General features: G+C 40.5%; 1 protein-coding gene across 2 annotated transcripts; it reads left to right on the forward strand.

The window, feature by feature from the left end:
• Window positions 1–1,964: 1,964 nt before the first annotated feature.
• Window positions 1,965–25,957, forward strand: LOC309871322 (sulfotransferase 1C2). Of its 2 annotated transcripts, none has more exons than XM_082744225.1 (8): window positions 1,965–2,160; window positions 4,889–5,089; window positions 5,551–5,676; window positions 8,511–8,608; window positions 14,836–14,962; window positions 15,441–15,535; window positions 15,669–15,849; window positions 25,662–25,957. In XM_082744225.1, exons 2-8 carry the CDS (start codon window positions 4,939–4,941, stop codon window positions 25,772–25,774), a joined length of 891 nt encoding a protein of 296 aa, XP_082600351.1. In that variant the 5' UTR covers window positions 1,965–2,160; window positions 4,889–4,938; the 3' UTR covers window positions 25,775–25,957. The 2 variants fall into 2 exon arrangements, with proteins under 2 accessions (XP_082600351.1, XP_082600352.1); XM_082744226.1 differs by having other exon boundaries at window positions 2,017–2,160; window positions 4,938–5,089.

The raw sequence follows: 25,957 nt of genomic DNA on the forward strand, positions 1-25,957 counted from the left end.
TATGAGTCTTTTGACAAATACTTCCTTTGACTTTGTAGATTGCCTTTTTACTCTCTTAATGTGTTTTTGACAAACATAATTCTTCATTTTAATCTAATTTTGTGTTTGTTTTCCTTTATGGTCTATGTTTGTTTGAGTCTATTTAATGAAGCTTGGCTTTTCTAAAGGTCATAGAAATGTCCTCTCGTGTTTCCTTCTAAAAGCTTTATTGTTTTACTCTTGCATTTAGATCTATAATCCACCTAGTATTGATTTTCATGTATGGTATATGATGAGGTGAGAATTCAGCATCTTCCAGCTGGATATCCAATTTCCAGCATTATTAGTTGAAAAGGTGATAATTTCCTCTTCTCCATTGCAGTGACACCTTTGTAAACCTGATGACTGTTTCTGTGTGGGTCCATTTGTGGAATCTCTCTGCCCTCTCATCAGACTATTTGTCCTTGCACAAATACCACACTGCCTTAATTAACGTCATCTTTTAATAAATCTTGATATCAAGTAGTTTAAGTTAAAATCATTCAGACTTTGGGCCATAAACAATCAGGAGATAACTTGATCTGAACTCATAAAACTTAATTTATATGCTAAGTGCATGGGAGACCAGAAAAAAGTGGCCAGAGGTGAAAAGATCTCCTAGAAAATTCTGCAATGTTACACTTCATCTACTGTGGATGCAGAAGAAGGAGACATGCATAGTAGTTTCTATCGATAAATTCTTTGATTGAATGAACCATGGGTTTATTAACTGCTTACAGTTGCAATCAGTACTTATATGTTAAATTTATAACTGACGTTGTTAAGTAGGGGGCCTTCTGCCTGAAGATGATGCTTCAGATGTGGATGATGGTGCTACCATAACAAGCGGAGAGCATGAGGCAGGTGAAACATGCAGTGCCAAGTGGCTCTCAAATTGGCACAGCCTTAGCAGGTGGTTGGAAATGAGGGACTTCACAGAGAAAGATTGTGAGTTAGTGCCGAGAACTTATGAGTCAGCCAAGGTTCCAAGATTTAACAGCACTGGAGTAAGTGAGCTTGTCAAAGAGAAGAGGACAGAATGAAGAAAAATGGATTGAGATTATAGAAAGAAAAAAAAAAAAGCTTTGGGATACAGGAGGAAGAGGTGTCAGTGAAGAAGCATCATGAGATGCAGAGTCAAAGAAGACAAGAAGACGTTGGCAGGAAGGGTGGCTGGGGTGCCTGGTTATACTTAAATTCCAAAAAGAAAAGCACAGGTTGGGAGTTGGCAGAACTGTAGCAGCTCAGAGATAATTTAACACGGGCATAGATTCCATTTCCTGATAGCCGAAGACACGAGAGAATATGATCTGTGTCCATGAAGGTACACCCTCTGTAGGACAAGGCAAAGTATAAATAAATACACACTTAGCTAGGCTCTAGACTTTGTTCTATCTGTGCATTTAGGTTTGGCTGAGTACACTTTGGGAAGAAAGGCAAGAAGAACCAGCAGTTTAAAGCACTTACTATGTACTAGACAAGGTGTTTTCATTAACATTGCTGTTTTTTAATCTTAAAACATTAGTGGGAGACAGGAACTGTCACCCACATTCAGAAAGGGAGTTAAGCTAAGAAGCCAAGCAAAGGAAGAACACTAAAGGAGTGAGAGTCTGTTTGGAGCTGGATGCATCTGTTCCTGAAGCTAAGTTCCCATTTTCCCACAGGTCCAAGTGTTTTAGATTCTCTGCCAGACAAAGGAGTTGCCACAGCATGAAATCCAAGTTCTGCTGCCAAGCTCAGTTACCAACAGGCATGCACAGATGCTGGGCAGTGAACTCAGAGGAAGGAACAGTATGTTCATCCAAACAGCCCTCAAGTTTGCATACACTCAAGGGAAATTTGCAGAGAGGTCAAAGCTACATTTGACCTTGTTTACATTTCTTCCACATTAGGCAAGGTCACAGGGTTTGTTCCTGTTTAATATCAATACTTACAGGAATGACTCCATATTACTGTACTGATGCAAAGTGCCACCCAAAGGGCCTTTACCTGCTGAAGGCTTTGCATGCCTCTGACACTAATTTGAGCCTCTGCAATTGCCATACCCAAGGAACACTTTCCTGCTTCCTTGGAATGCACTTTACGTGCCCACTGACCCTTGATCAGCCCTTTGGGCTGCTGATTCTCGGCTGGAGCTTGAAGGTAAGAATATGGCTTAAAAGAAATCCTTAACTCACCGATTTTTTTTTAAATTTTTACTATGGTAATATAATATGTACTGCTGTATAAATAGAAGTAATTAACTAAAGCCAGAGAGTATTTTAAGGAACCCAAAAAATAGAAGGTATTTGCAACCAATACATACCTACCTAACAGTATAAAGCCTAGAAATTCAGGACCCAGAGGCAAAAATCTCCTAAATCGCTGTCCTGTAGTACCATCTCTCTTTCCCACTCAGACCTTCCCTTACATGTTGAGCCTGCAAAGGGGATTGGATCAAGTCCCTGAGCTCCAGCAGAGTTGGACATAAAAACAAGTAATTTTAGGACAGTGGAGTAAGAACTATAAAATATACATACAAAATGCTACAAGGTCCTGTGAGAAGGCACTCTTTCTGTCCATGGAGTCAGAGACAGCTTCACAAAGGTGACCTGGAGGGATGACAAAGCTTCCAGCTGGTTGCTCAAGTGGCAATTTTTGTGCCTTTGTGCCTGTAAAGGAAAAACTCTTCCTGTGCTCTCCTTCATGTTACTTAGATAGCAAACTTTATACTACTGTGACCAGATATGAGGTAGAGGGTGGGGGCTCCCCACACCAAGCAACCTCCCATTCTCTGGATGCCGGCCGGCCATTCAATTCTGACACTATTTACTTGGAGATAGCATCAGATCCCACAGGTTAAAGGCTCAGTGCCACAAGACTGCCCCCCAACTCTGACATAAGATGTCAGTCACAAGTTCAGGTTACAGCATGTGTTTCTTACCAACCGCCTTTAAGATTGAAGGTTCTCATGACCCTTTTTCTAAATTTGTTTAATTTGTTAGAGTGCTTCACAGAACTTGGGAAAACACTTTACTTACTAGATTACTGGACTATTATAAAAGGATATAACTCAGGAACAGCCAGATGGAAGAGATGCACAGAACAATGTATATGGGAAGGAGCACAGAGATTCTGTGCTCTCTCCAAGGACACTGCCCTGCCAGCAACTCCACGTATTCATCAACCTGGAAGCTCTCTGAGCCCCATCTTTTTGGGGTACATTTATATTTTAGATTATATTTTTGTTTTCATATATATATATTTGAAAAAATAGAAATACGTCAAAATAATAATTCCTAGGTGATGAATTTTTCTTTGTACATTTGGGCTTATTCTAAATTTTCTGGTACATATATATACTCACAATAAAAGACAGGAGGGGTAATTTTTTTTTTAAATGTGAAGTTTGCAGAGAGACACTGTCTGCAACCCTAGACAAGTTATTGATCATGACTCCTAGCTCCCTCACATTTATGAGTGTAAATTATTCCCTCCTAGTAAAATTGTAATATGAATTAAAAGAGGAGAAAAAAAGCTTTAAGAGATCTAACATAGAAGGACTGTAAAAAAATGTTCTCTCCTCTCTCTTAAAGTTGATCACACAGTAATTTCAGTATCATCCAAACTCCACTTCTTTGACATATTGTCAACACAGCCACTACTTAACACTTGAAAATTTTTTGAAATAGTTCATCTTTCATTTCTGAAAACACAGCCTCCATTCTAAGGGACTTGACTCAGTCTAAAAGTAGAAGCCACCTCGAAAACAAGCCTCACAATGTGGCACTAACTCCTTCTCACCCACTCCCTGGAAAGGCTGGGCCAGATTCTTTTATTTGACTTCCAGTAAGTATGTACTATTACATCTCCTGTAAAGATCCTTTTAGCTCTAGAGTCATTTTATGCAACACTTAAAATGAGTTTGGGCTCTAAGCCCAGCACATGGCTATCTCAATAACCAATTATTCTGGAGTAATATGGCCCACTACTCCTGGCTTCCTCATTTTGTGCATTTAAAGCAAAAAAACTGATTCAAAACATGGGCAGAAGATTTAAATGGACACTTCTCCAAAAGAGAAATATGAATGACACATAGGCACATGGAAAGACGCTCAGCATCACTAATCATTAGAGAAATGAAAATCAAAACCACAGAGGAATATCATCTCATACCTATTAAGATTACTATCATAGAGATTAAAAATTTTTTAAAACATGTACTTAATAAATACAATAAAGTAATAAACAGAAAATAAGTAGTGTTGGCAAGGATGTGAAGAAATTAGAAACCTGTGCCTTTCTGGTGGGAATGTTAAAGGGTGTAGGCTGCTGTGGAAAACAGCATGGCAAGTTCTCAAAAACTTAAATGTGAAATTACCATATGACCAAGCAATTACAATACCAAATAGTTGAAAGGCATGTTCATAGCAGCATTACTTACAAAAGCCAAAAGTTAGAAGCAAGCCAAGTGTCCATGTATGGATGAATGGACAAACAAAATGTGGCATATACACAGAATGGAACATTATTCAGCCTCAAAAAGGAAGGAAATTCTGACCCATGTTACAACATGGATGAACTCTAGAGACATTATGCTGAGTGAAATAAGTCAATCACAAAAGGACAAATACTGTATGATTCTATTGATTTGAAGGACCTAGAGTAGACATGTTTATAGAGACAGAAAGTAGAAGGGGATGGTGGGAAAGGAGCAATGGAGTGTTAGTGTTTAATGACATAGTTGGGAAGATGGAAAAGTTCTGGACATAGATGTTGGTGATGGCTGCAAACACTGGAAATGTACTTAATGCCACTGAACTGTGTACTTTAAAATGGTTTAAATGGTAAATTTTATGTTATGTGTATTTTACCACAATTGTTTTAAAAGTCCCCTCCATCCTCTGCCTGCGGGGACTGCCCCTCCCATTGCAAGACAGTATGGCCCTGGCTGCAGCATTGGAGGAACAGCTACAACTGAGAGAGGTCTCGGGGATCTTCTTGCAGGCTAGCACAGTGGACAACTGGAGCCAGATCCAGAACTTTGAGGCCAAGCCGGATGATCTTCTCATCTGTACCTATCCTAAATCAGGTGACTCTGGGACCTGGGGAACAACCAGACTTTGGCTTGCAGAATCAGCAAGGGTTGTTCACATCAGTTAGAATCCCCCTTCATATGGTGTTTGCACTCATTCAAGGAAATCTGCTCCTTCTCACTGTTCCATGACAAGGCGATCCTGGAATGCTTCATGGTCCCAGGTTTATCCGGGGTCAAACATAATGGCATTAGAGAACTCAGCCTGCTGTGCTCTGTCATGGACTGCTCTTGGGTGACAGTGTTGTGTGGCTTTGCCTGGGCTGCTCTTTCTCTCCATAAGAGACCGTGTGGGTTTTTCCCGCATGGATGTCCACCTGTTGTGACTGACAGGATCTTGACCTGAGGGGAGGTTGGACCAAACACCAGCAGTCTCTACATTCCCTTTCTTGCCCACGACACTCAAGACTGATTGTCTAACCAGCTTCTTCTTGTTGTCCTTTCCCCTTGGGCCCCAGGCACCACATGGATTCAGGAAATTGTGGACATGATTGAGCAGAATGGAGATGTAGAGAAATGTCAGAGAGCCATCATTCAACACCGCCATCCTTTCATTGAGTGGGCTCGGCCGCCCCAGCCCTCTGGTGAGAGCTCCTCACTTCCTACCCTGGCTCCTTTCTCTTTCTTCTTTTAAGAGTTTATTATTTAGAGAAGTATTAGGCTTACAACAAAGTAGAGGCACAGAATTTCCCACACATGCACAGTCTTCTCTCCCAGATGGTATATTTGTTACAGTTGATGAGCCTACACAGACATGTCATAATCACCCAAAGCCCATAGTTCACACCAGGATTTGCTCTGGATATTGTATATTCTATGGATTTGGACTAACATACATGACCTGGATCCAGCACTGTACTACGATACAGAGTAGTTACACTCCCCTAAAAATCCTCTGTGAGCCCCTTGTTCACCCTCCCTGCTCCTCGACCCCTGACAACCACTGATCTGTTCGCTGTCTACAGTTTTACCTTTTCCAGAATGTCATATAGTTGAAATCATACAGTATGTGGCCTTTTCAGACTGCCTTCTTTCACTTAGTAATGTGCGTTTCAGTTTCTTCTATGTCTTCTCATGGCTTGAGAGCTCCTTTCTTTTCAGTGCTGAATACTATTCCATTGCTTAGATGTGCCATAGTGTATTCATTCACCTACTGAAGGTCCTGGAGGCTCTCCTTCCTTTCTCTTCCTCTTTCTCTTGTCTCTGACTTATCCTCTCCTCTATTTTGTCTCTTTCTTCTCCCCCCCATTCTCTCTCTCATTCTCATTTCTATAAGCATGTGTTTCCTCCTCTTTTTTTCCTTCCCTGATTCTTTCTACATATTACCTAAGGTTATTTGCCAAAAGCGAATCACCAAGTAAAAAGGAATCTGCCTTATTTTCTTCTTAAATGTTCCCTCTGACTATTGCTGCTGTAGAACACACAGAGAGGTTGGAGAGTTATTTATGGAACAATTCATTCTTTCTTATTAGCAAACATAATGCATTTGCCAAACATTTCTGTTCTGTAGGGAAATTTTTTTAAGGTAATACTCAACCTAGAAATTTTTTTCTTCACACCAAAAAAAAAAAAAAAAAAGACAACCAAAATATGAAAGAAGCCATTCCACCTGCTGGAAGCATCTTTTGGAACAAGGATAGGAGGGAGGCCTACATCTCTATGTTTCAGCATTGCATAGGTCAGCAGAATAGAAAAAAAAATTGGAAACTCACCTAGCTAGAGCTACAGAATTATAGACAATACAAGTCTGGTGTTGAAGTCTAACTTGGAGCAATTGTGGACAGAGAAGAGATCTGATAAATCTAGCAATGCGTTGAGATAGAGAAATTCTTGATCTGACATGCATAAGACCTAAAACATGCACAAGAGTATGTCCAGGTTAGAACAGCCCTGAGGCATTTGTTTGCCTTTATGGTTCCACTTACCCTGCTGCTCAGACTCCTCTGGTCCTCAGTTCCTGTCTATCTGATTGACCATTAGCTTATTACTAAGACCAGCGCCTGGTCTGATGCCTTCTCTGAACTACGTGTGGGGCTCTGACCCCCCGCAAAGGGCACTGTCTGCCTGCTTAACTCTGATCTCACTCTTTGTGTCGTCAGGGCCTTCCATTTTTGTTGATGTCTGGTCTTTTGACGCCTTGAGCAGCAGGATTGCATAATGGTTAAAGACAACCAGGGTTTAAGTCCTGACGCCACCACTCACTCAGTGACCTTTAACAAGTTACTTACCCTCTCTGTGTTACAGTTTCCTCAGATGCAAAATGTCAGTAGAATTAGTGCCTACCTCAAAAAGTCATTGTGAGGATTAAATGAGTTAATGTGTGTAGAAAGCTTAGAGCAGTGCCTGGCACAGAGTGGATCCTATGAAATGTTAGGTATTACTGACCACCTCAAGGGCATGGGTTCCCTGGGTTATCCAAGCCCAGCTTTTGATCTCACATCTACATCCCACCCCTGCCACCACTGCCTTACTTCTGAAATTTGGAAGGTTAAAGAGAGAATGAAAAGTCAAAGCATGATTTCTAGTGAGGGATTCTTGGCAGTGAGGAGCAGAGTGTGCTGTCACTAAGTTAGCATAAGAAACAAAAGAGAGCTTCTCTCAAGGCAATGCCCACAGCTGCAGAATTCAGGAAAGGATGATAACCAATAGCCCAGCATGGCCCATCATATATAAATGGTTCTTTAAAACCTAAGGTGCCCCATGTCCAAAAATGTTACAAACAGTTATAGGATTTATGGTCTTTCCAGCCACAAACAGACAGAGGCCAGGTGGAGATCAGCTGGGCAGTACTTTTATTTCAGGGTAGATGGTCCCTGCCACTGGAGGTAAGGGCTATAGACTGATGGGTCTTGGTCAGGTATACCAACCATCCACGGAGGGTTCAGGAGTGGACAGACACTGCTGCCCATTATGCAAGCTTGTGTCCCACATAGCCTCCCTCCGAGGCCTCCTTCCATACCACCTGCACCAACTTCCAGCTACAAAGCTGTTTGACATCAAAAGTATTGCATATGTGACTGATCACTGAGAGCAGGGCTGGGAAACACCCCAGGGGCACCTGGGTGGTTCAATCAGTTGAGCATCCAACTCTTGATTTTGGCTCCAGTCAAGATCTCAGGGTCTTGAGATCAAACCCACCCACCCCAGCTCTGCCACAAGACCTAGCTTGTCCATTCTCAGCTTCCATCTCCTCATCCTCAAAGTGACAGATTAATATAAGCTCCCTTCCAGCTCTGAAGCTGTAGGAATCTAGAGAAGTGATGGTAATCTCTATAATCTCATTATGAAATCCCAAAGGAAAGTCAAGATATAAGGAGAAAGATGGGAGGGATGGAACATTCAGGACAGATCCCAGAATGTAACTTCCCCCATGCAATACTTGTACTATGCAGATCTTTCCTCTTGATTTACTTTAAAGGGGTGGAAAGAGCCAACGCAATGCCCTCTCCACGGATACTAAGGACTCATCTTCCAACTCAGTTGTTACCTCCATCTTTCTGGGAGAACAACTGCAAGGTAAGAGAGCAACAGTTTCCCTTGGGACTCGCAGTAGACTAGGTCTCCTGGGAGCAAAGCCCCCACTCCCTAACTCACAGCAATGTCATCATATTTACTCCTCCACCATCTCTGAAGTCAGCAATAAGAGCAGATGTAAAGTTTTCTCTGTACTCTTCAGGATATTTACCTGAATGATTTTCCAGCAAGACATGGAGGCAAAAGCCAGACTGAATTTTTGGAGAGAACTAGAGATAATGAGTGTCCACAGTGACCCAAGGGTGTGGGTAACTAAGACTTAGAGCAGAGAAGAAAAACTGAGGAGAAAGAAAAAAATTCCTGAAGATCATTTAAAAGGGTGAATAGAAGGAGCTACATTACTTAAGAGGAACATTTGGCCTTAGCTTCTGGTGAACTCTGGGATCTTAGCTTTATTTACTTGGGGACCTTATTTATTCCGCACTCTAGTTCCTAATCAGTCCCTGCCACACAGAGGATGTTCAAAACATGTTTGCTGAGTGAATAACAAGTGAGCAGCTGTAGAGTGCATGCAGGTGAGGGGAGAAACTGAGGTGTCGGCCAGCATTGGTAGGAAAGTTTTCTCAAAGGTGGGAATGAAGGGAACAAAGGGCTCAAAAGGGTGTATTTCTAGGGAATAGCAATTCTGTGAGTCCTTTCAGTGAAGTTGCATAAGGGAATAAGAACCTCCATTTCTGGATTATGGCCGACTAAGTTCCCAAACACCTTCTGTATGAAACACCTAGCAATAATACATAACACAAAAAAGTTCCCTTTGTAAATGTGTAACTGAGATTCAGAGAGAGTAAAGGAAATCCCTAAGTTCTACAATAAAGAGGGAGTTGGAACCAGAGAAGAGGCCCCTGAGACTAGAGCGGTGCTGTGGTTTATTTGATGACCTGGAGAATCCAGCAGCGTGACTTTCAGTGACTGCATGGGGTCAAAGCCGAGAGCAGAAGGAACTAGAAAAGTGAGGAACCGAAGGTGGGACAGCTGAAGGTTTTCATCCTCAATGGATAGGGGGAGGGAGCCAAGGCATACATGAGGAAACCTCTTTGCTTGACCTGGGCCCTCAGCTGCCCTGAGAATGTGTGGCCATAAGCTTCTACTCTCAAGAAAGGAGAGTCAATGTTGTAATACTTGAATTGTCCAAAAAGCCCCAAGCTAAGAAACTAGCAAAAGGTGCTTACCATTGCCAACATCCCCAGAATGACCCACAGAAACAAACACAGGGAAAACATAGCCTCAGCCTGGGCAGCAGCATTCCCGCTTGAGTTCACCCCCCTCACATTATAAAATACGCCAAGGAGCAAGCCAGCACGAGAAAGAGAGTCTGCAAAAAGCGCAACCAGCAGGGATATACCTCAAGGATTTAGGATATTAAAATGATCAGATATAGAAACAAAAGAAGAATGTTGAAGTTGTGTAAGTAAATGAAATACTAAATCAAAAATTTAAAAAGCACACTTTTTTTAAAATGAAATTTCTTTTTATTTTTAAGATTTTATTATTTATTTGACAGAGATCACAAATAGGCAGAGAGGCAAGCAGAGAGGCAGGCTGAGAGAGAGGAAGGGAAGCAGGCTCCCTGCTGAGCAGAGAGCCCCATGTGGGGCTCGATCCCAGGACCCTGAGATCATGACCTGAGCCGAAGGCAGAGGCTTTAACCCACTGAGCCACCCAGGGGCCCCTAAAATGGAATTTCTTACTAAATTAAACAAACGGGATTTCTGTAACTGAAACAAGATATAAGCATTTGCTATAAAAATTCAGTAACAGGTCTCTGGTTTGCCAACCCTCGGGTGGCTCTCCCCAGGGGATGGAGGAGGGCACGGTGCACACTGGGGCCTCGAAGGCACCAGTTTACTGGGGCAGGTTAGAAAATTTCGTGGGTGGCAGCTGGGTGGCCATGGGGGCAGAAAGCCCACCATGGTTGAGGGAGGAGGTGCCCCGTACCACTTCATCTCCCTGCTTGCTACTCGGTCTGCTGGCCTAGGGCAGGGCTTCCACTCCTCCTGAGCTGCACCTGCAGGATTCACCCTCAGAAGCGAAGGCTTCTCTCCCTCCTGCTGTCCCCAGGCTTGTGGCCATCAGCTTCATTACCACCGTCTCTGCTTTGGCATGCAAAGCATGAATCTTAGGAAGACCGTGTTCCTTGCACCTAAAACTACCACCACAAAACTGGAGGTAGAAACCAAGGCCTGACAATGGAATTTCATTTTGGTGTTTGTGGGATGTGAGGTTGCCATGAAAATAGCTACTGTTGCTATCTATTGTCATGAATCTTTCACAAAATGTGTTATTGATCACCTGTGGCTATTTCACATCAGTTTCTTCGTTTCTTTCTTTTTAACCCTTTCAAATTCTAAGAAAAAAAACAAGAATTAAAAAAAATCCACTCCCACACAAAAATTCAACAAAGTGCGGAATAAACACAGAAGAGAGAATTAATGAACTTGCAGGGGGAAATAGGATGGAGTTTTGAGGAGAGAAAGAGTCTTGTGACTGGAGGGGAGAAACATGAGAGGAAAGATTAATAAAATGATTACCAAGCAGTGCTCACAACTGGGAAGCGCTAGGGTCGTTAGGAGGCAGAGGGGTTAAGGGTAAATTGTGGGCAAGAGCCTTTATTGTAGTTTCCAAGGGAGGGAATGGGTGAGACAGGTAATCAGGTTTAGGATTGGGTAGTTTGGATGATTTCTGCAGGCTCCAGGGCATAGATGGCTGCCCCTCGTTGTGTGGTCCTGGCTCTGGGGTAAATAGAGCAAGTAGATAGTGGCCCAATAAGGGAGGTGTGGGCTCAGGACTGGTTGGCTTGCTTGTAAAAACTGAGCTTGATAGTAACTTGTTAATATCTGTAGTAACCAGCTAAAACTGGTAGGGGCAGTCTATCCAGGGTCTGCAAGGCAACAGCAAGGTAAGCGATGGTTCCGATTCAAAGCATCAGAATACAGAAAATGGCACTATTGACATTTTGGACCAGATAATTCCTTTGGCGGGTGGCATGAGGCAGGGGGATGTCCTGAGTATTGTACAATGTTGAGCAGCACCCCTGCTCTTTATTCACTAGATGCCAGTAGCACTGTCATCCCCAGTTGTAAAAGCAAAAACACTTCTAGGCATTGCCAAATACCCCTTGCATGCAAAATCATTCTCAATTAAAAACTGTTTTAGGGTTTAAAAAAAAAAAAAAAACAGCATCCCTATGAAATGACTAGTCATGGATGTGAGGTAGCTACTCAATGAGGCCAGCTCAGGATTCTTGCAGTCAGAAAGAGAGTCAAGAACTTAGCAGTCACGATGAGATTAAAGGTCAAATTGGGATAAAGGGAAAAACTGGGAAGGTAAAAGGATACAAGGTTGTTGTCAAAATGAAACCTAAACAGGATGCTTTGTAGAGCAAGAATTGAAGTTGATGAAAATAATAATAGAGTTGATGATAGCAGGGGGGAAAAAATGAGACCATGAAGCCATCCTGCTTTTTTTCTTTTTAATAAACATATAATGTATTTTTATCCCCAGGGGTACAGGTCTGTGAATCGCCAGGTTTACACACTTCACAGTACTCACCATAGCACATACCCTCCCCAATGTCCAAAACCTCCCCTCTCCCAACCCCCCTCCCCCCAGCAACCCTCAGTTTGTTTTGTGAGATTAAGAGTCACTTATGGTTTGTCTCCCTCCCAATCCCATCTTGTTTCATTTATTCTTCTCCTACCCACTTAACCCCTCCATGTTGCATCTCCACTTCCTCATATTAGGGAGATCATATGATAGTTGTCTTTCTCTGATTAACTTATTTCGCTAAGAATGATACCCTCTAGCTCCATCCATGTTGTCGCAAATATCAAGATTTCACTTCTTTTGATGGCTGCATAGTATTCCATTGTGTATGTATACCACATCTTCTTTATCCATTCATCTGTTGATGGACATCTAGGTTCTTTCCATAGTTTGGCTATTGTAGACATTGCTGCTATAAACATTCGGGTGCACGTGTCCCTTCGGATCACTACGTTTGTATCTTTAGGGTAAATACCCAGTAGTGCATTTGCTGGGTCATAGAGTAGTTGTATTTTCAACATATTCAGGAGCCTCCATGCTGTTTTCCAGAGTGGTTGCACCAGCTTGCATTCCCACCAACAGTGTAGGAAGGTTCCCCTTTCTCTGCATCCTTGCCAGCATCTGTCATTTCCTGACTTGTTAATTTTAGCCATTCTGACTGGTGTGAGGTGATATCTGATTGCGGTTTTGATTTGTATTTCCCTGATGCCAAGTGATGTGGAGCACTTTTTCATGTGTCTGTTGGCCATCTGGATGTCTTCTTGGCAGAAATATCTGTTCATGTCCTCTGCCCATTTCTTGATTGGATCATTTGTTCTTTGGGTGTTGAGTTTGATAAGTTCTTTCTAGATTTTGGACACTAGCCCTCTATCTGATATGTTGTTTGCAAATATATTCTCCCATTCTGTCAGTTATCTTTTGGTTTTGCTAACTGTTTCCTTTGCTGTGCAAAAGCTTTTGATCTTGATGAAATCCCAATAGTTCATTTTTGCCCTTGCTTCCCTTGCCTTTGGCGATGTTCCTAGGAAGATGTTGCTGCGGCTGAGGTTGAAGAGGTTGCTGCCTGTGTTCTCCTCAAGGATTTTGATGGATTCCTGTCTCACATTGAGTCCTTCATCCATTTTGAGTCTATTTTTGTGTGTGGTAAAAGGAAATGATCCAGTTTCATTTTTCTGCATGTGGCTGTCCAATTTTCCCAACACCATTTATTGAAGAGTTTGTCTTTTTTCCAGTGGACATTCTTTCCTGTTTTGTCAAAGATTAGTTGACCATAGAGTTGAGGGTCTATTTCTGGGCTCTCTATTCTGTTCCATTGATCTGTGTGTCTGTTTTTGTGCCAGTACCATGCTGTCTTGATGATGACAGCTTTGTAATAGAGCTTGAAGTCCGAAATTGTGATGTCACCAACTTTGGCTTTCTTTTTTCAAAATTCCTTTGGCTATTCGAGGTCTTTTCTGGTTCCATATAAATTTTAGGATTTGTCCCATTTCTTTGAAAAAAATGGATGCAATTTTGATAGGAATTACATTAAATGTGTAGATTGCTTTAGGTAGCATAGACACTCTCACAACATTTCTTCTTCCAATCCAGGAGCATGGGACATTTTTCCATTTCTTTGTGTCTTCTTCAATTTCTTTCATGAGTACTTTATGGTTTTCTGAGTACAGATTCTTTGCCTCTTTGGTTAGGTTTATTCCTAGGTATCTTATAGTTTTGGATGCAATTGTAAATGGGATTGACTCCTTAATTTCTCTTTCTTCTGTCTGGTTGTTGGCGTAGAGAAATACAACTGATTTCTGTGCATTTCATTTTATATCCTGACACTTTACTGAATTCCTATACAAGTTCTAGCAGTTTTGGAGTGGAGTCTTTTGGGTTTTCCACATATAGTATCATATCATCTGCAAAGAGTGATAGTTTTACTTCTTCTTTGCCGATTTGGATGCCTTTAATTTCCTTTTGTTGTCTGATTGCTGATGCTAGGACTTCTAGTACTATGTTGAATAGCAGTGGTGATAATGGACATCCCTGCCGTGTTCCTGACCTTAGCGGAAAAGATATCAGTTTTTCCTTCATTGAGAATGATATTTGCAATGTGTTTTTCAGAGATGGCTTTGATAATATTGAGGTATGTGCCCTCTATCCCTACACTATGAAGAGTTTTGATCAGGAAGGGATGCTGTACTTTGTCAAATGCTTTTTCAGCATCTATTGAGAGTATCATATGGTTCTTGTTCTTTCTTTTATTAATGTGTTGTATCACATTGGTTGATTTGCGGATGTTGAACCAACCTTGCAGCCCTGGAATAAAAAAGCCGTCCTGCTTTTCCAGGAAGTGGACAGGAAGGTATTAGGAGGATCATCAGCACGCACATGGAAGTTTCTGTCTGATGCCATCATTGCTAGAGAATGGTGGGAGCCTGACAACTAAGAGGGCAATCAGGAGTCAGCCTATGTACTAGGACTGAGCTTGAATTAAAGAGGAGAATCATCAGAGCAGCAGAACAGCCAGAGGAAGAGGGGGTCACCAGCCAAGTCGAACTGCCGGCAAAGGAGAGCAGAGCCAAGTGTGCAAAGCTGCTCTTGGCATGGGATTTACCTGAGTGAATTCTGTGAAAATTCACTTTTCTTACTATCTTTTACCCACCCCTCTCCATACCCCAAAGTTCCTTTATGTAGCTCGAAATGCCAAAGACTGCATGGTTTCCTATTACCATTTCCAAAGGATGAATCAAATTCTTCCTGACCCTGGTACCTGGGAAGAGTATTTTGAAACCTTCATCAGCGGAAAAGGTAAAGAATAATCCTTCACATCTTTGCTTGCCCGCTCTAGGTAAGTTCAGTCTAGGAATTAAGCATAACATTTTGGCCGCTTAGAAGGTGTGTTCCTCCTTAGGTGTGTCCTACCTTAGACTGGGACTGGGAAGAGTAGGCTGACTGAGCTCAGAGTGAATACCCACAATCCCAGCAAACATCCTTCACCCAATGTGAAAGCCTTTTTTCTGGGTCACTTGACCTGTAGAGTCACCTGCATTCCAAAGGGTATCCTTGTCCCAATATTTTTTATATACACAATATATACACAATTTATTATAGACATTAAATATGAAACTATTTTAGGTAAATTAGATAAATTACTCCAAGGCTGTACAGTACCACATCACCCTCCAACTCAAACACATCAGGACTCGGAACCTATCTGAGGCTCTGGGTGATTCTTTTGTAGACTGTTCTGTTTTGTAGACTGTTCTGTTTCCTGTATCTGTTACAGTGGGTTGGGGTTCTTGGTTTGACCATGTGAAGGAATGGTGGGAGATAAAAGACAGATACCAGATTCTTTTCCTTTTCTATGAGGACATAAAACGGGTGAGTAAAAGCCCTTCAGAAGAACCACTCTCCAGGCTTCTTCAGGGATGCACTTCTGGGAAGGACATCCTGAAGAATTTAAGAGTGTCCTAATACCTTCTTCCATTTCAATGCAATGTTACTGTTACCACAGGACCCAAAGTATGAAATTCAGAAAGTGATGCAGTTCATGGGAAAGAACTTGGATGAAACAGTCCTAGATAAAATTGTCCAGGAGACATCATTTGAGAAAATGAAAGAAAATCCCATGACGAATCGCTCCACAGTTCCTAAATCTATCCTGGACCAGTCCATTTCCCCCTTCATGAGAAAAGGTTTGTGTGGCTTCAAATACTTCACATTCATTTTGTCTAGTATATACTTTCCGCTTCTTAGCAAGAAGATGTTAGGTTTTATTAGTTTCAAGACAGCACATTTAACCTATTAAAAATAATCTGCTAATAGATGGGAACTTGATCTTGTTACAGAAGAGAGCTCTCTGGGGTATCTGGTTTCAAGAAACAGAGTGTCCTCTGGCCAGCCCCAATAAGAGGGGCTTTTTAGAAGGGGTCATGTGCAGGTATAAGGCTAATGTGTTTTCACAGGGAGTTAAGAGCAGGAGCCATCATTGGTCCAGACGTCATGGGGATTCCTGGATGTCAAGGTCAAGACTTTAGCATCACTTAAAGGGTCCACCACTTACAGGAAAGGTCCATCACTTACAGGATGCTCTCCACATGTCTGCTATAAGTGCCTTCCTTGACTGATCAGCTTCCTGTCTCTGCCCATTCCAGCTTTTTCCTACTTTATAGCTTCTGCTCACTCAGCTTCTGCTCATAACTTGGTCTTGATCATGGCTCAGACCACTGTACATTGTGACTTCCAATTATAACTACCATTGAGCACTGCCTTGTTCTCTTAATATTTTTTAGTTCCAGTTCCCAAAAGAGGAATTCTAAGTCCCCCAGCTAATATTTTTTGAAGGAAAAAAAAGCTTTATCATTTTTTTAATTTAAAAAGTAATGTATATCATTATAAAAAATTAGATCAATATTGGATTGTATTTTAAAAACCTTCCTTCACCAAAACTCTGTTCCCCAGAAGTGACCAACAACAATATGGAAGTCCCTTTCCTCTCTGTTTAAAAACATAGACTTCTGGGACATCTGGGTGGCTCAGTCAGTTAAGCATCCAACTCTTGATTTTGATTCAGGTCATGATCTCAGGGTTGTAAGATCAAGCCCTACAGTGTGTTCTGTGGGCATGGAGCCTGCTTGAGATTCTCTCTCTCTCTTTCCCTCTTCCCTTCCTCCCTTTTCTCTCTCTCTCTAAAAGCAAACAAACAAACCAAAACAGGCACTTATTTTTCACACCAGGAGAACCATGATGTGCTACTGCTTTGCAACTTGTCTTCTTTTTTAATTTATTAGTTTATTTTGTTATATTTTATTTTATTTTTAAGATATTATTTATTTATTTATTTGAGAGAGAGGGAGAATTCAGAAGGAGAGGCAGACTCCCCACTGAGCAGAAAGGCTGAAGCAGGGCTCAATCCCTGGACCCTAGACACTTAACCCACTGAGCCACCCAGATGCCCCACCTTTATAAAAATATTTTATTTATTTATTTGTTTGGGGGGTAGGTAGAGTGCAGAGGGAGAAGCATTTTGTTGCATTTTAGAATCTACAACAGCATTCCATGCTAGTGAAGCAAACCAGACAATACCATTTCTTTCCTCTTCAGATAATCAATAGCAATGATTTCACAAGAAGCCCTTCTTTAGATCCATACATATCTATCTTTCTATATACCCTCATTCCCTCAGGTTCATACATGTGCAAACAAAGATATATACCATGATGATGGCTAAATGTGGTCATAATATACACCTTCATTTACCAGAATATCAGACATTCCTCTGGGGTAAGTCATGTAGGTCCATGTAGCTTACTATTTTAAATGGTCTCATGTTGTACCAGAGTATGGATAGATGCACCATAACTCCTTCAACTATTCCCCTAGTGAAAGGCACTACTATTATTTTTTATTATCTTTTTGAATAGTGCTACAGTAAACATCTTTCTATGTGTGTTCTTATATACCAGTGCTTTTATTTCTGTTGCACAACTTTCCAGGTGAGGCAAAGGGAGGACAGATTATTTTCTTTTTTTAACATTTTAATAGTTTCTGCTTAGTGGAAAAGCTCATACATATACAGTAGTATCTCATTCACATTTTCCCAAAAGTTTTTTTTGTTGTTGAGATGTAACTAACATACCAAAAAAGGCACAGCTCTGAAGTAAGTATACAGTGAATGTGTTGAAAAACTTATGCACCCATAAAAAAACCAGCACACCAATCAAGATATGAAACATTCCCATGTCTCAAAAGTTCCTTCTTGAGGAGATTCAACATGGTGGAGGAGTAGCAGACTGAGATGACATCACGTCACAGGAGTTCAGCTAGATAGTTATCAAACCATTCCAAACACCTAAAAACCCAACAATAGATCAAAGAGCAGAAGATCATACATTCTGGAAACAGAAAATCAACCACTTTCTGAAAGGTAGAACATGTGGAAAAGTGAATCTGAAGCCATGGAAGAGATACTGCAGGGGAAGGGGCCAATTCCTGGCAAGCAGTGGAGCAATGAAGCTCCACTTTTAGAAGTGTGCTTCACTGAGGGCCATTGCTCCAGAGGCTAAGTGGAGGTGGAGCCCTCATGGGGACAATGTGGTCTCAGGTCCCACGGGGTCACAGAAGGATCAGGGGTGTCTGAGTGTGGCAGAGCTCCCAGGTATCAGAGTGTGGAAGCTGGCTGCAGAGACCAAGCCAAGGAGTGAGCTCTTAGCTTGGGGTTACCCTAAATTGTGATCCGTCAGACCAATGCTCTTTGAGCAGGGACCCCTGCTAAAAGTGGCAGATCCAGGGAGATCCACCTTCCGCCACTGGAGGAGCAGTGTGGCAGGAAGCTGCTGGGTTTGGAGATTCCAAACATGGCCATATGCCAGAGACAGAACGCTCAGTCACAGGCTAGGTGAGCTCGGTGAACAGCTGGAGATCAGGGAGATAGGAGTGATTGACTGCTTTTCTCCAAGGGCACACTGAGGAGTGAGGCCCCAAGCTCTTAGCTTCTCTGGGCTAGAGACTGGGAGGGCCGCCATTTTCATTCTGTCCTCCAGAGCTCTACAAAAAGCATTCAGGGAAAAGAACTTCCAAATGTGAACCCGAGCAGATTACTTAGCCTGGCCCCTGGCAAGGGCAGTGCAAATCCACCTCGGGCAAAGGCATTTGAGAATCACTACAAAAAGCCCCTCCCCCAGAAGGTCAGCAAGAATGTCCAGCTAAGACCAAGCTCACTGATCAAGAAGAAAAGTTGAATTCCAGAGGAGGGGAAGGGAAAACATGGAATTCATGGCTTTCTCCCCATGTTTCTTTAGTCTTGCAAAGTTAATTAAATTTCTTTAATTTTATTTTTTCTTATTCTAATTTTTTAACTTTTTATCTTTCCTCTTTTAACTTTTTTTAACTAGTTTATCTTAACAATACCTTTCTTTAAACCGTCTTGTTAAACTTTCATTATTATAGTCATATTTTTGTCATTCATTGTATCTAACTTTATTTTTTGTATACATATAAGGTTTTTTCTTCTAAAAAGTTTTGGGAAACAATTTCCTCTAATAGATCAAAATATACGCTAATCTTGCACAGGCTTTGTTCTAGTCTCCAGCCTGAGCAAATCCTCTCCACTTTCTTTTCTTGCTTTTTCCAACCAAATTATCATATCAATTACTTTTTTAGAATTTTTTTAGATTTTCATCTTTACAGTCATATTCCATCCATTCATCATATTTACCTTATTTTTGTGTATATATATATATATGTTTTTCTTTCTTTAAAATTGTAGGAGATAGTTTCTTCTAAGAGACCAAAATACACCCAAAATCAAATGGGTGACTCTGTTCTATTCACCAGTCTAATAGATATATATTTTTTAAATTTTTTAATGTCTTTTTATTCCCTTTCTTCTCCCCACAATTTGGGATCTCTTCTGATTTGGTTAACATACATTTTTCTGGGGTCTTTTCCACCCTTTTAGTATTTTATTCTGTCATTCATATATTCTTATCCAGATAAAATGACAAGGCAGAAAAACTCACCACAAAAAAATACAGACACTGGTAATACATCAGATCTAGACTTCAGAATGATGATTCTCAAGGTGAGAATCAGGCATGGAAGATATTAGAGAAACCCTGCCTGGAGAAATAAAAGTCCTTTCTGGAGAAATAAAAGAACTAAAATCTAATCAAGCTGAAATCAAAAAAGCTATTAATGAGGTGCAATAAGAAATGGAATCTCTTACTGTTGGGGTAAATGAGGCAGAAGAGAGAATTAGTGATATAGAAAACCAAATGATGGAAAATAAAGAAGCTGAGCAAAAGAGAGACAAACAACTAATGGACCATGAGGGGAGAATTTGAGAGATAAGTGATATCATAAGATGAGACAATATTAGAATAATTGGATTCCAGAGAAGAAGAAAGGGGAGGGGGCAGGAGGTATATTAGAGCAAATTATTGTAGAGAATTTCCCTAATATGCAAAGGGAACAAGCATCATAATCCAGGAGGCACAGAGAATGCCCCCTCAAAATCAATAAGAATAGGTTCACATCCCGTCATCTAATAGTAAAACTTACTAATCTTAGTGCCAAAGAGAAAATCCTGAAAGCACCTTGGGCTGTGATCTGCAGAGACCTGGCAGGCCAGAAAGAACTGGCACGATATATTCAGAGCACTAAATGAGAAAAATATGCACCCAAGAATACTATATCCAGCTAGGTTATCAGTGAAAACAAAAGGAGAGATAAAACACTTCCAGGACATTAAAAAAACTAAAAGAGTTTGAAAACACCAAACCACCCCTATAGGAAATATTAAAAGGGGGCCTATAAGCAAAGAGAGAGCCTAAAAATATTAGGCCTGAAAGGAAAAGAGACACTATACACTAACAGTCACCTTACAGGCAATACAATGGCACTAAACCCATATCTCTCAGTAGTTACTCTGAATTACTAAATGGGCTAAATGCCCCAATCAAAAGACACAGAGTATCAGAATGAATTTAAAAAAAAAAAAAAAAAAACATCAATATGCTGTCTGCAAGAAACTCATTTTAGACCCAAGGACACCTCCAGATTTAAAGTGAGGGGGTGGAAAACAATGTTTCATGCTAATGGACATCAGAAGAAAGCAGGAGTGGCAATCCTTATATAAGATCAATTAGAGTTTAAGCCAAAGACTATAATAAGAGATGAGGAAGGACACTATATCATACTCAAAGAGTTTGTCCAACAAGAAGATCTAACAATTGTAAATATCTATGTTCCTAACATGGGAAGAGCCAATTATGTAAACCAATTAATAATAAACTCAAAGAAACACATAAACAATAATACAATAATAGTAGGGGACTTTAAAACCCCCCTCACTCAAATGGACAGATCATCCAAGCAAAAGATCAACAAGGAAATAAAGGTTTTAAGTGACAGATTGGACCAGATGGACATCACAGATATCTTCAGAACATTCCATCCCAAAGCAACAGAATACACATTCTTCTCTAGTTCACATAGAACATTCTTCAGAAGAGATCACATCCTGGGTCACAAATCAGGTCTCCATTGGTACCAAAAGATTGGGATCATTCCCTGCATATTTTCAAGCCACAATGCTCTGAAGCTAGAACTCAATTACAAGAGGAAAGTTGGAAGGAACTCAAATACATGGAGGCTAAAGAGCATCTCACTAAAGAATAAATGGGTCAACCAGGAAATTAAAGAAGAATTTAAAAATTCATGAAAATAAAAACACAACCATTCAAAATCTGTGGGACATTGCAAATGTGGTCCTGAGAGGAAACTATGTAGCATACAAGCCTGTCTCAAGAAACAAGAAAGGTCTCAAATACACAGCCTAACCCTATACCTAAAGGAGCTGGTGAAAGAACAACAAAGAAAGCCTAAACCCAGCAGGAGAAGAGAAATCATAAAGATCAGAGCAGAAATCGATGAAATAGAAACCAAAATAACAGTAGAACAAATCAATAAAATAAAACTGGTTCTTTGAAAGAATTAGTCAGGCTGATAAACCCCTGGCTAGACTTATCAAAAAGAATAGAGGGGGCCCCTGGGTGGCTCAGTGGGTTGGGCTGCTGCCTTCGGCTCGGGTCATGATCTCAGGGATTGAGTCCCACGTCGGGCTCTCTGCTCGGCGGGGAGCCTGCTTCCTCCTCTCTCTGTCTGCCTGCCTCTCTGTCTACTTGTGATCTCTCTATCAAATAAATAAATAAAATCTTTACAAAAAAAAAGAATAGAGGAAGGACAAAATAAATAAAATCATGAATGAAAGAGGAGAGATCACAACCAACACCTAAGAAATACAAACAATTATAAGAGTTATTATTGTATTTTTGTATTATATTATTATAAAAGTTATATTATAATATGCCAGCAAATTTGACAATCTGGAAGAAATGAATGCATTATTAGAGACATATAAACTACTAAAACCGTATTAGGAATAAATAGAAAACCTGGACAGACCCATAACCAGTAAGGAGATCGAAGCAGTCATCAAAAATCTCCCAACAAACAAGAGTCCAGAGACAGATGTCTTCCCAGAGGAATTCTACCAAGCATTTAAAGAATTAATTCCTATTCTTCTTAAACTGTACCAAAAAATAGAAATGGAAGGAAAACTTCCAAACTCATTTTATGAGGCCAGCATTACCTTGATCCTTTGCCTGATCACCAGACAAAGACCCCTTCAAGAAAGAGAATTACAGACCAATATCCTTGATGAACACAGATGCAAAAATTTTCACCAAAATACTAGCCAATAGGATCTGACAGTATATTAAAAGGATTATTCACCATGATCAAGTGAGATTCCTGGGCTTCAGTGTTGGTTCTACATCCACAAATCAATCAATGTGAAACAACACATTACTAAAAGAAAGAACAAGAACCATATGACACTCTCAATAGATGCTGAAAAAGCATTTGACAAAGTACAGCATCTTTTCCTGATCAAAACTCTTCAAAGTGTAGAGATAGAGGGTACCTTACTCAAGATCATCAAAGCCATCTATGAAAAACCCACCACAAATATCATTCTCAATGGGGAAAAACTGAGATCTTTTCCACTAAGGTCAGGAACGTGGCAAGGATGTCCATTATCGCTATTGCTATTCAACATAGTACTAGAAGTCCTAGCCTCAACACTCAAACAACAAAAAGAAGTTAAAGGCATCCAAATCATCAAAGAAGAAGCCGAACTATCACTCTTTACAGATGATATGATACTTTATGTGGAAAACCCAAAAGACACCACTCCAAAACTGTTAAAACTCATACAGGAATTCAGTAAAGTGTCAGGATTTAAAATCAATGCACAGAAATCAGTTGCATTTCTATACACCAACAACAAGACAGAAAAAAGAGAAATTAAGGAGTCAATCCCATTTACAACTGCACCCAAAATCATAAGAGACCTAGGAATAAATCTAACCAAAAAGGCAAAGAATCTGTATTCAGGAAACTATAAAGTACTCATGAAAGAAATTGAGGAAGACACAAATGGAAAAATGTTTCATGCTCATAGATTGGAAGAACAAATATTGTGAAAATGTCTATGCTACCTAAAGCAATCTACGTGCTTAATGCAATTCCTATCAAAATCCCATCCATTTTTTTTAAAGAAATGGAACAAATAATCCTAAAATTTATATGGAACCAGAAAAGGCCTCAAAGTTCAATCTGACTATTTAGCAGAAAGTTCTTTCACCTAGTTCACCTTGATGAAAGAACTTTCTGCTAAATAGTCAGATTGAACTTGAGCAAACAGGTGAACTAGATGTTAAGATAGTGTATGAGTCTGCTAAGGCTTCCCTAACAAAATATCTCAGGCTGGGTGGCTTGAACAACATCAGTTTATTTTTTCACAGATGAAGATTATCAGTAGGTTTGGTTTTTCTGAGGCACCTCTCCTTGGCTTACAGGTGGTCTCTTCTCTATCTGTGCATCCTTAGTGTCTCTTCCTCTACTGATAAGGACACAAATCCTTATGTTGAAAAAGAAAGCCAAAGTTGGTGGCATCACAATTCCAGACTTCAAGCTCTATTACAAAGCTGTCATCATCAAGACAATATGGTACTGGCACAAAAATAGAGACATAGATCAGTGGAACAGAATAGAAAGCCCAGAAATAGACCTTCAACTCTATGGTCAACTACTCTTCGACAAAGCAAGAAAGAATGTCCAATGGAAAAAAAAAAAAACAGTCTCTTCAACAAATGGTGTTGGGAAAATTGGACAGCCACATGCAGAAAAATGAAACTGGACCATTTCCTTACACCACACACAACAACAGACTCAAGATGGATGAAGGACCTCAATGTGAGAAAGGAATCCATCAAAATCTTGAGGACAAGAACAACCTCTTCAACCATAGCTGCAGCCATTCCTTCCTAGAAACATTGCCAAAGGCAAGAGAAGCAAGGGCAAAAATGAACTATTGGGACTTCCTCAAGGTCATAAGCTTTTGCACAGCAAAGGAAACAGTCAATAAAACCAAAAGACAAATATTGTCAGTTGACAAATTCTGTCAGTTGACAGAATGGGAGAAGATATTTGCAAACAACATATCAGATAAAGGGCTAGTATCCAAAATCTATAAAGAACTTATCAAACTCAACACCCAAAGAACAAATAATCCAATCAAGAAATGGGCAGAGGACATGAATAGACATTTCTGCAAAGAAGACATCCAGATGGCCAACAGATATGAAAATACGCTCAACATCCTTCAGAATCACAGAAATATAATCAAAACTACAATACCACCTCACCCCAGTCAGAATGACTAAAATTAACAAGGCAGGAAATGACAGATGCTGGAGAGGATTTGGGGAAAGGGGAACACTCCTACACTGTTGGTGGGAATGCAAGCTGGTGCAGCCACTCTGGAAAACAGCACAGAAGTTCCTCAAAAAGTTGAAAATAGAGCTAGCTACCCTATGACCCAGCAATCACACTTCACACTACTGGGTATTTACCCTAAAGATACAAACGTAGTGATCCAAAGGGTCATGTGCACCTGAACGTTTATAGCAGCAATGTCCACAATAGCCAAACTATGGAAAGAACCTTGATGTCCATCAACAGATGAATGAATAAAGAAAATGTGGTATCTATGTACAATGAAATCCTGCCATTTGCAATGATGTGGTTGAAACTAGCAGGTATTATGCTGAGTGAAATAAGTCAATCATAGAAAGACAATTATCATATGATCTCCCTGATATGAGGAATTTGAGAGGCAAAATGGGGGTTTGGGGGGTAGGGAAGGAAAGAGTGAAACAAAATGGGATCAGGAGGGAGACAAACCCTAAGAGACTCTTAATATCACAAAACTGAGTGTTTCCTAGGGGAGGGGGGTATGGAGAGGGTGGTTGGGTTATGGACATTGGGGATAGTATGTGCTATGGTGAGTGCTGTGAAGTATCTAAACTAGTATCCCTGGGGCTGATAATACACTATATGCTAATTTTTAAAAAAAAATTTTAAGAAGATTAAGCAAAAAACTTCAACCGGAGGTTTCAAATACACCTTAATCCAGAGACTCAAAAAAAAAAAAAAAAGGTTCCTTCTCATGGTCCTTTTCTGTCTATCTCCACCCTCAGATACAACCACCATTCTCATTTCTGTCAATATAGATTGATTTTTCCTGTTCTTGGACTTCTTATAAATGAAATCATACAGTATGTACCTTCTTGTGTCTGGTCACTCAATGTAATATTTTGAGATTCCTTCATGGGGCTGTGTCTGTAGTTCATTCCTTTTCTTTTCTGTGCAGTAGTCCATCATGTGAATATTCCACAGGTGTGGCCAAGGCACCAGTGCATTTGCATAAATTGTCTGCCCAAGCTAGGAGCCTACCCCCTGCACCCAGGGCCCTTCTCAGAGCAGAGAGCTGCAGTGGGTGGGTATGCACTGAAGGGGAGGTGGAGTAAGGCAGGCATGTTGTTGAGTCACAGAAACTTTCAATCAGAGTGACAACCTCGTCTTGATTTTTCTCTTCTAGGAACTGTGGGGGATTGGAAAAACCACTTCACTGTGGCTCAGAATGAGAGATTTGATGAAATCTATAGGCAAAAGATGAAAGGAACATCAATAAAGTTCTTGACAGAACTCTGAGCAACATGTTCATAGAAAGTGGATGACAAGAATGGGGAAACAATGTTCAGCTCTTCAGCCCAGCCCAAAGAATCTCTGAAAGCATTTCATAAAAGTATACAATTATGGCACCACTGTCTTTGTGATTAACAGTGTGTACCAGCTTTATTTTTTAGAAGGATCATGTTCAATGCTTATTTTCTC

Source organism: Mustela nivalis (assembly GCF_964662115.1).
Source record: "Mustela nivalis genome assembly, chromosome: 8".
Classification (NCBI taxonomy): domain Eukaryota; kingdom Metazoa; phylum Chordata; class Mammalia; order Carnivora; family Mustelidae; genus Mustela; species Mustela nivalis.

Coding starts and splice junctions, on each gene's coding strand:
- LOC309871322 (XM_082744225.1), top strand. CDS start 4,939: ATGGCCCTGGCTGCAGCATTGGAGGAACAGCTACAACTGAGAGAGGTC. Junction 5,677..8,510: donor TCGGCCGCCCCAGCCCTCTG/GTGAGAGCTCCT, acceptor TTTACTTTAAAG/GGGTGGAAAGAGCCAACGCA. Junction 15,536..15,668: donor TCTATGAGGACATAAAACGG/GTGAGTAAAAGC, acceptor CTGTTACCACAG/GACCCAAAGTATGAAATTCA.